Source organism: Zea mays, chromosome 4, assembly GCF_902167145.1.
Source record: "Zea mays cultivar B73 chromosome 4, Zm-B73-REFERENCE-NAM-5.0, whole genome shotgun sequence".
In the NCBI taxonomy this organism is placed as follows: Eukaryota; Viridiplantae; Streptophyta; class Magnoliopsida; order Poales; family Poaceae; genus Zea; species Zea mays.
This window is the reverse complement of record NC_050099.1, coordinates 243,443,621-243,454,187: the sequence shown is the minus strand read 5'-3', so window position 1 is coordinate 243,454,187 and position 10,567 is coordinate 243,443,621. Positions and strand designations below refer to the sequence as shown.

At 41.3% G+C, this 10,567-nt stretch overlaps 1 protein-coding gene across 5 annotated transcripts; it reads right to left on the bottom strand.

Annotated features, from left to right (window-relative positions):
• Positions 1-2,730: 2,730 nt before the first annotated feature.
• LOC100282427 (uncharacterized) lies at positions 2,731-9,918 on the bottom strand. Of its 5 annotated transcripts, none has more exons than XM_008679023.4 (13): positions 9,643-9,918; positions 6,999-7,160; positions 5,755-5,793; positions 5,616-5,683; positions 5,477-5,521; positions 4,899-5,073; positions 4,669-4,800; positions 4,532-4,600; positions 3,978-4,025; positions 3,785-3,894; positions 3,569-3,650; positions 3,341-3,474; positions 2,731-3,197 (listed from the first exon to the last, which is right to left on the bottom strand). In XM_008679023.4, exons 1-12 carry the CDS (start codon positions 9,706-9,708, stop codon positions 3,361-3,363), a joined length of 1,110 nt encoding a protein of 369 aa, XP_008677245.1. In that variant the 5' UTR covers positions 9,709-9,918; the 3' UTR covers positions 2,731-3,197; positions 3,341-3,360. The 5 variants fall into 5 exon arrangements, with proteins under 5 accessions (XP_008677245.1, XP_008677246.1, XP_008677244.1 ...); XM_008679024.4 differs by having other exon boundaries at positions 4,532-4,597; XM_008679022.4 differs by having other exon boundaries at positions 2,732-3,208.
• Between the last annotated feature and the right edge of the window lie 649 nt (positions 9,919-10,567).

The window sequence follows — 10,567 nt, the reverse complement described above, 5'->3', positions numbered from 1 at the left end:
TCTGGGGGGGGGGGGGGGGGGGGGGGGGGGGGGGGGGGGGGGGGTATTGGTGGCAAATCTTGGCGGGGAGCGCGCGGGCTTGTGGGCTCCTCTGCTGTGCGTGGCCGTGGCAGGGTCGAGCCGGGCACATGGACTTCCTCTGTCGCACACGCTTTTCGCTGCGTTTCTCTCGACGCTTCCTTATAAAAAGGGAAGACACAGAGACAGGGATGCGCTGCCCCCACCCACTAGGGTCCCTGTTGGGCACATCCCACACCTGCAGTTTTTGGATTTTGGATACCAGCCGTTGGATCGCTAGGCCTAGGTCTTGCGTATCTTTTAGGTTTCCGAACCCTATTTTTCTAAAGGGACGTTTGGATCCCTTCGTTATAAAGGAAATTGAAATTTACATAATAAAGTAATTTATTTAGTTTAGAATTTGACATTCTACCACTTTTTAAAGTTCAGATATAAGTATATCTTAAATTAATGTGGTGTAGGATGAGAAATGATTTTATGCATTAATAGAATTTGTTTCTACTCTGTAACTTATATGACACTCTTCGTCTCACTCCTCTATAGTAAAAATGTAGCACATAAATATCTCCGCCATCTTGCTAATAATAGTATACAAATATATTTTGTATAAAAAACGAATTAGCTTAATTGATGCATGCCTAAATTACTATTATTAGAATGGAATTCAATTCCAATGATCCAAACGGGTCGTAAGAATTTTTTATTTTTCTAAAGAAAATTAGTTCATTTTTTCTTATAAAAACAGTAATTTCTTAGAAAACGGCGTTTCCAAACTAGCCCTTAATTTCCTTTCTTCCCGTCCATCTCTCTCGGTCCACCATATTTAAATAGTACAAACGGTAAAATTGCAAATAAGGTTTCTCAAATGTGATTGTCATCTATAGACCCATATTTACACCCACTTAATCAACAGAACACTTGTATTCGTGTTTTATGCTCTATACTTAAGCTTAAATAAAAACCGTAGCAACCGTAGCAACGTATGACACCTAACCATTACATAATAATTCGTCGAAAGGTAACATTATAAAAGTGGTGTAAGCTTTTTCTCTCCTTTTTTTTAAAAAGTCTAAGTTCTTTTTTCAAGATCTGTTTTGCCACGTATGCCATGACAGGTATAATGTTCAACACATCAATGCAGCGTAGAGCACACCATCAGAGGATTTGTGATGGCTTGTAAAGCTAAACATATCGGTTGAACCTTTGTTGCTTAGAGGCATAGAAGATATAACATGTTGCGTGGTCTGGAAAACACACGCATTTGGCATTTGCGACATCTACTCATCGTACCTGTTGTGGCGCTATGTTGTTTAACACATATATGTGACTTTGGATAGTTAGTGCCACCTGTCTGTTGACATATAACAAAAAAAAAATTAATCGTTAAACGAATGATAGTTGAATAATAGAAATATTTCACTACTAAAAAATCTATTGATTTTATAGATGGTAGGGAGGATGGTTTAGGTTGTACGCATGTTTTTTTTAGGCTTTGTTCATGTTTATTACTCTGGTCCAAAGGTCACATGGTTTAAGTGTTATCTTGGTGTTGTATGCGTGTACAAATAAGCAACATGTTTTTAGCAATGTGTGGTATATAGCGATCATCATATATGCATGACATTGAATTTGTGCCATTTGTTGGACTTGTGAGGCATGTTAGTGCGAAGAATGCAAATAAAAAATACTCCCTCCGTCCTAAATTAGTATTCGTTTTAGATATTGGTTTTTCTATGTCTATATTAAATTAGTTAGTGGTAGATATAGACACAAATATAAAACATATTATTGTATGAATCCATTAAAACCCTAAAATGAATTTTAATTTAGGACAGAGGGAGTAGCATTAAGTACTTCAAAGTGCCAACTAAAATAATACTCCCTTAGTTTTTGGATTATAGCCCACTCTAATTTTTGCTCTAAGAAATTTAATCAGAGTTAAATAATTTTAACTTAGTACTAGAAGACTAGCATGTTTGGTTCCTTACCTCAATTGCCACACTTTGCCTAACTTTTTTTGTCTAAGATTGGTTATTCAATTCGAACGACTAACCTTAGTCAAAGTGTGGCAGGTTTAGCCACGAACCAAACAGCCCCTCAATTTAGATGACTAACCTTAAACAAAGTGTGGCACATTTGGCCACAAACCAAACATGCCTTAAATAAACAATGGAACTTTGAAAATGGAAGACGTACCTGCGTAGCCAGGCTGGCATCTAGGAGTCACGCTCACGCACTCACCGCAGGACAGTGTACATGACAACTTGTTTGGAGTTCGAGCAGCGAAATATTTTTTTCTGCTGAATTGGAGTAGCGAAGTGGATGGAATATATGGACCCGTCTACTTTGTGACTAATAATACTAAGGGTATGTAGAAGTACAACCTGAGCTTCTGATCAGTTTTCTATGTACAAGGGATATTTAAAAGACACTTATACAACCTGGACCTACTAGATCATAAACATACTTAAAAGACTATAAATAGAGCCTCTATTTATAGTCTTTTAACTATGTTTATGATCTAGTAAAGCTATTAAGCTCCACTATATAAAAGTGTTTTGCAGATACCCACTAACCGGCTACCAGGCGTTCTGCATTTGCCTGGCATCGGTTGAGGAAAAGCTACTAAGCTGCACCCTGTGAAATGGGATGCAAAGCGTTTTCATACCTGACGCAATCCAAGCGATTATGTACTTTTTCTCACCTTAGATCGTGCAATTAATCGGTCAAGGACCGTCCCATTTAGATAATTTTATCATGAAGATAGCAAATAGGTCTAGCTACAGAACTGTCGCAGTTGTCAGAACTACGAAGGCAGCGTTCGTTTACACACTTGACAGCCTTGGCACAGTCATCAACCTATCTGCACTCATCATCCACACTTGAGGGCAGCGTGTCGCAAACACATCGCCAATTCGTCATCCTCCCTTTTATCCTTTTGCTAGGTGGCAATAGCTCCTTGTGCTTCCTCCCAAGCCAAGCTTGTGTTAATACAGGACAGGAGCAGAACCGATGTTTACCACCACGCTAATGAAAGTCAACGATGGGAGACCACAACCGTAGCATTTCTACTGAAATGTTCAGCTACATGTATTTAAATGTTTATGTAATACAAGTCTTGCACAACGAAATCAATTCAAATGATCGTCAGCTCCATATCAACTCTTCGTCACTCGGTACTAAAAAAAATCTTGATCAATGTCGGTCAGATGTCGACGAGAGGCAAGGTTCAAAAGAAGAAAAAAAGGAAATCACCCCACAGTGAGCCACTTGCCATATATGTTAAGGAGGGTAACCAACCAGAGGATAGCAGAGTTCTCACCGTATGAAAACTACTCCCGCTTAATCTTCCTCACCAGCATGCTCAAGGAGATAGTTTGCTGCTAGCTCCTCGTTCCTATCGCAGGCTAAGAATGCTTCAATAACGCGTGCTCTGTCGAACCCCATGGACTCAAGCTGAATATAAAAAAAACAGATCCAAAGGATAATTATGTGATCTCAAATATCTATGAAGTGGGAGGATGGCAGAGTTCAGCAATTACATGCTTACCCGTCCAATGGCCTCCTGCTCCTCTGGTGTAACACTAATGGCATGAGGCATTTCATCCTCCTCAGGTTGGTCTAAGAAATCCCTAGATATTTCGAGGAAACGGGCAGGAAAAAAAAGAGATATATATTTATAAAATCAGTAAACAGAGGTGAAGAAGCAGACATAACCGAAAACAAAGGGGAAAATAGTAAATTAATCAAATAAGAGAATGCTTACCCCTCTCCGCCTTCAAAGGGCTCATTTAGTAACTGAAGAAACTCATCATGATTCTCCTCAATCAACCTTAGAATTTGAGGATTCTGCTTGCTCAACTCAACGAGCATAGGCTATAACATGGTACCAGCAAAAAGTTCAGGCAGGTGCTACATAAGAAGCCATAGAATGTAAGCCAAAACAAAGAATACAAAACCTGCAAAATTTGTGGATTTGTATGGACCATTTCCCTAACTGCTTGAAACTGCAAAATAATTGATAAGCTATTAATTCATAATTAGAACAGTGAGGTTAAATCGATGTAATCCCACCCCGCCAATCCCAAATATAAGTTGATTCGGAGCTGGGGCTAAAATTAAGGTGAGGGCCTGACCATGGTGCACATCAATCATCGGTGTGCATTTAAGTAGGGGTATACATGGAAGAATGAAGTAAAAAGTTGCGTTGGAGTTAGTTTGGTTTTTTATTTGGTGTAATTAGGAGAAGGTTAGATGGACATATATTTGGGCTTTCATTCCAAACAAAAGGTTCATTAAACTTTTACAAAGCTCATGCTCACGCCACAATGGGATAAGGTCCAACCTTGCACAATATGTTAACATAAAATTAATGAGAAAACAAGTGTGCTAGATGACGCTTCTACAGCATACTACTATGGGCATCGTATTCTCTAATACTATATTTTTGTATGCAGGGGTAATAATAGAATTACCCCAAAAAATCTTAAATGGCAAAAATGAAAATGAGAACCTGTGGATTGTTTCTAAGAAAATCAAGTGGTCCACCACCAGCACCACCTCCAGCATTGGAAGCCCCCTGCTGAATTGTTTAATGGTCAATACAAGCTTCAACATGCAGTGATAATGAATGACGGACATAAAGTACACCTGCGGGAAAAGATCTAGTGGAGCGGTGTTTGGAATCCCAGAGAGACCAGCTTCCCCAGTAGGAGCTCGATCAGTTGTGTTTGCCCCTTGACCACCAATTGGAACAGCAATTTCAGCTGTTACTGGAATACCCTAATGTTTGACATAAATAATCTATTAGCACCAGAAAATTGGATTCCATCATTAAGTGCAAAAATGCAAAAGAATGGGGCAATGAGAAAAATACATACAGAGTAGAGGTATTCAACAGCACGTTCGGGGTTGTTGTAAGCGGCACGGAGAGCCCTTTGGACTTTATCTTTGTCCCAACTGCCCCCACCCATCTCCATTAGCTGGTTAATTATTGTGTCAACATTCCTTCCAGACAGAAGATTTGATGCCGCATTGTCATGTGTGTTAGGTGCCCTAGCAAAAAGGAAAAAATAAATTCAGTTTTTGTTAGCAGAATTACTAAATGTAACAAATCTATCTTCACATACTTATTGTATTCCCAAATTTCTGTGGGTGGGTTGGGGCGGGGTCCCAACTTTTTATGCGCCACTATAGTTAGGCTTAACTCACAGTATTTTACCTATTCGGTCGTATTAAATTTATATTAAGAGATTGGAGGTTCTGTTCCTGCAAGCTATGGTCATTTCTGCAAGGTTGCATGATTTATGTTTCAAATAACTTCACAATCTAAACAAAAATTGACAACTTGACACAGTTTTTCCCAGATGGAGGATATCTAAGGAAACAGTAATGTGAATTGTAAGTGGACAAAAGCGCCTAATAACACAGATGTGTGATTAGCAGGCTGGAAATATACTGTGCAGGAAGTCCTTCAGGCTGAGAAGTTGTAATTGGTGCCACCCTGAAAAAAAGATGCAGCCCATTAGTTCATGAAAATAACGTAAACAAATAAAGAGGCTAGAGAGAAATAAAGAAAAGCTATAGCAAGATCTCACGGGGGTTGAGGAGCTTGTTGTGGGGCCTCTAGAGGAGGTGCCTGCCTTGTTGCAGGAGTGTTTGAGTGCTAGTAATGGTTCATGCAGTTAGTACATAAGCTGGTAGTGTTTTCTCCACCCACAAAGGGAATATCTTTACCTGGGAAGATGAAGTTCCAGTTGAACCAGATGTTTTACCCTGCAGAAAACAAAATGCATAATTATGAATTTATATGAAACAGAGCAAGAGTACATACAGGGAAAATGTTGAATAAAGGATAACACGTGCTGAGTGATGGTGCTAAAAGATATACCATCCTACATTAAACATATCAATCAAGAAACACCCAGTGCCAGAAAGTTTATTACCATATCATGTATTCCCTCCATTCCAAATTATTAGTCGTTTTGTCTTCTCTATATACGTAACTTTTGCTATGCACTTAGAAAAACATTATGTCTAGATACATAGTCAAAGCCAAAACAGCCTTATAATTTGGAATGTAGGGAGTATTTTTTTAACTGTGCTACAAAAGGAGTACTCTGTGTTATAGCTACTACAGGATGGAAGTATAGTATTAAACTATGTCAGATGATCAGCAATAACTGCAGAGCACCACTGCAAGTCAAATAATGGCCCTGTTTATTTCAGTTTTTTTGCTGATTCTGGCCGCCAGAAGTTGATTTGGACTATCAAACGCACAGCTTTTCAGCCCACTTCTATGAGAATCACTTTGGTGAAAACCGTCCAAAATCAATGTGAACACATAATTGGCCGCCAGAAATTGCTACGAACTACCAAACGCCCAGCTTTTCAGCACGCTTCTATGAGAATCACTTTGGTGAAAACCGTCCAAAATCAATGTGCACACATAATTGGCCGAGTCGTCACGGTAGTAGAAATCCGTCACTTCCTAGATCCTAAACCCTCAGATTCTCCCCACAGCCAGATTATCAGGGAAAAAAAGGACGGACCCAGTGCCCGGAGGCTCCCACTTTGTGTGGGTCATGGGGAAGGGATTAACTGAAGCAAGCCTTACCCCCGCACTGAGGAGAGGCTGCATCGAACCCCAGACCTGGTGACTCGGTGGAGTAGCACTCACCACTGCGACCAGGCCCGCCCTTCCAGATTCTCAGAAAAGCTCGTCAAAAAAAAGTCGAACCAAACAGGCCCAATGTTTCACACAGATTCACCCTTGGCAAACAACTATATTATATTTTGCACCTAAATTTAACTTTTCTTCACATGTTACAATTCATCCTATTTGTATTATATCTGTAAATTTTGCATCAAGTTTTCCACTAAATCAAGTGGTAACATTATCAGACTAAAATGAAAAATACTTCAGTAAAACATCATATCTATCTGAAAATGTGTAGTACAGAGATGTATTAGAACCCAACCTTACTAAGCATGACAACTAGAAACCCATCCTCATTGACTTTATTCTCTTCCAATGTACTTTCATCTTTCAAGACCTTTCCATTGAAAATCAGCAGTTGTTGGCCCCATGGATAGCTGTCTTTCCCTTGTATCTCTTCTATATTCTTCTTCACAGCCATAATCTGGTAAATAAGGAACCTTTAGTAGAACCTTGACAAAATATTGAATGCCAATAAAACTCATTCAACTACGATCACAAAACAGTTAGCTGACAAGCATTATGTATCCAAACCCTTGGTGTGCCTGAATCGCTGATAGCGGAGGAAAGCAGAAGATATGGAAAAAAGCAAGGCACCAGGGGCGGAGATTTGAGTGAGGGCATAGGCCCCTGCTCATTTCTCTTTTGCAAGTAGTAAAGCCTAAATTTTTACCATAAAGTCCCCTGCTCAGCGCTGCTTAGATGCCCCTGCTCTGGCGTTTTGATGCCCATCGTTACAAATATACCCTCACTCTCATTTTTATTCTGGGTCCGCCCATGCAAGGCACCACAAGGCATTCAACGAAGGTAGGCAAATGGACACAAGAGGCAAGAGAATACCAGCATAACAAACAAATATCCCCAAGACCCAAGAGCATGACACTATGAAAATCAGGAGTGACTATGGAACATGTGCAGATGGATCTGGATGCTGCCTACAACAGGCAATGTGTGTGTAAGACAGCACTGCTACAGGGACATGGTCTTCAAATAAGCCAGGTACGGGTTACTTTGAGCCAGTATCTACCAACAAGAAGGGTGCATGAGAAACTCTGATTACATATCGTCCGACTAATCGCGATTAGTCGCGATTAGTCGGTCTGATCGGTTGTTAGAACTCGATAAGGTGTAACGATTCGATCAGGGTAGCTGATCGTCCTTATCGTCCGCCTAATCGCGATTTATAGCGATTAATCGCTGTGTTGGGCGATCAGCCGATAGGCCTGGTAGTCCAAAAGCCATTTTAGGCTTAAATGCTGTATGGGGGAGGCCAAAGGACGCCCAATCCCTTCAGATACAGCCTGGGTAGACGTGAGCAGTCAGCAGTCCTTTAAATGCTGTCTGGGAGGCCAAAAGACATTTTGCACGTGAGCAGTCAGCAGCACCAGCCTTCTCCCCCATTTTAGACGTGAACAGTCAGTAGCAGCAGCCTTCTTCGCCATTTTAGTCGCGAAAAACAGCAGCTGAGAAGTCCAACCGAAGATGAGCAGCTCTTCTGAAGGTATGGATGTTGTGCTGTGCTGCTTTTGCCTGTTCTTCACTCTTTGTTCTCTGCTCTCTCCCCCCTCTGTTCTTCATTCCTCTTTGTTCTGCTGCTGTTCCCCCTCTGTTCTTCATTCCTCTTGCAGTTTCATAGTCTTATATAAATAATAAACTTGTTGTTGTACTGTTATGGACTATTTAAGTATTTATACTGCTGCAAGCCTCTATACTATATAATTATATATCTGTATATAGTGTTATATATGACTATATGTCTATATATATATCATAATGTCCTGGAATACACAGGACGACCAGGGGGACGATTAGGGTCGATCAGGGGCGACTAATCGCCCTGATCGACGCCTAATCGCGACTAATCGCCTGATCGCCCAGTGGCTTCAATCAGGCGATCAGGCGATCTGAAAACTATGATGAGAAATAGAAATCCCTATGCATTTCCTTCTCAACGCCCCACTTCTCCCCTTCCTGTGCCAGATTCCGATTCTTATGTAAATCCGTCTTGTGAAACTTTGAGCCTGATCTTGTTTAACTCCTTTGAAGGGAATGTCCGAGCTTATCATAGCCCTGCAACGCACTACTTCTATAGCAGTGCCAAAATCATTGGCCAGCAATAACTCCAGTAAATTAATACAAAGATTACATTAATACCTGGCACTTGCCCAATGTACACCAGAAAACAGTACCTTAAATGGAGTTTTCACGTGCTCCTACAACTCTAACCATCTCATGGATGGCACTCACACTCCGTAATGTCACTGTTAGGGCACCAAGTCTCAAATCAAATCCTATATACACCAGAAGGTACACCTGCGGACCTCATTCTCCATCCTTCAGGCCAACCCGCCCAATGTACACCAGAAAACAGTACCTTAAATGGAGTTTTCACGTGCTCCTACAACTCTAACCATCTCATGGATGGCACTCACACTCCGTAATGTCACTGTTAGGGCACCAAGTCTCAAATCAAATCCTATATACACCAGAAGGTACACCTGCGGACCTCATTCTCCATCCTTCAGGCCAACCCTATACGGCTATACCTTCGTCATCACAAAAATAATCGCATTCCCTACTGCATTTTCTCGACAGCTCCTAGTGAAGCATACGAGACAGGAAATCCGCATCTCCAACGAAATGTTGAGACTTCCCTGAACCTTCCCCCGACTGGATGCCACAGAAACCACCCACCTCGCCCTATCAGCTCATAACAATGCCCAGCACCGTAGTCACCCCCCCCCCCCCCCCCCCCCCCCCCCACACACACACACACACACACAACGGCATACAGTTCACCGCGAATCATTGATCTGAGGGGCCACGAGCGCTCGCACCCACGACGCGTCCCTGATAAGAAGCACGAGAAAGATTTCAAAAATGAAATGGGGATCGGAATATCTCACCGTGTCGTTGGGCTGCACCCGGATCTCGAAGTGCGTTCCCTTGAGGGTCTTCACCGTCAGCTTCATGGCGCCTAGCGGGGGCGGGGACAATCCGATGCAGGAGAGGCTCACCTCCGCTCCGCTGCCCGCTTCCGTGCGCCGGCTAGCCGTCTAGGGTTTTACGGGTGGCTGGCGGAGCCGTGCAGCGTCGCGCGGAAGGCTCGTCCGGAGTTTGGGGGGCGAATAGCACCGAAACGAGAGAGGCAGATGCCCACGTGTGTGCCATCACGGGCTGACGAAGGGGAGTGCAGACCCAGTGGACCTTGGAATCTCAACGGAATCAAAAGCCCATGGACCATACGCGAGAGATCGGGAGGCCTCAAAAATTTAAACACATTTTCTACTGTAATAATTGAACGAGAAACGCTAGATACTGCTGTAAACAAAGTTCGCCCATCCAAACCAAATTTAAATTTCAAGGATACGAAAAAAGATTTTAATATCTATATATGTATACAAATAATCTAAATCTAGTTTATGTGCGTATGAGAAGTAGGATATAGAATCTCAAAATTCAATGAATAAAGATTATCCCATCATTGATGTGAAAAATAATACTCCCTATGTTCCAATTTATAATTCATTTGACTTTTTACCTCGGTTTTACTGACTTGTCTTATTAAAAAATCATAATAATTATTAATATTTAGCACATATATTTTGAATTTTCATTTCCCGTAAACATTTTAAATAAGATGACCCGGTCAAACTAGGTACGACGAAGGGGTACATTGGATAATGCCTTTCTAGTCTAAAACAAAAAAAATAATATAAAATTAATAATTGATAACTATTGTTTCTTATAAGGACACTCTTTGAGTGTCATTTCTGATATATTTCAAGAAAAACAAAGGTTGATACAAATGGAAGACAATAAGATACAAAA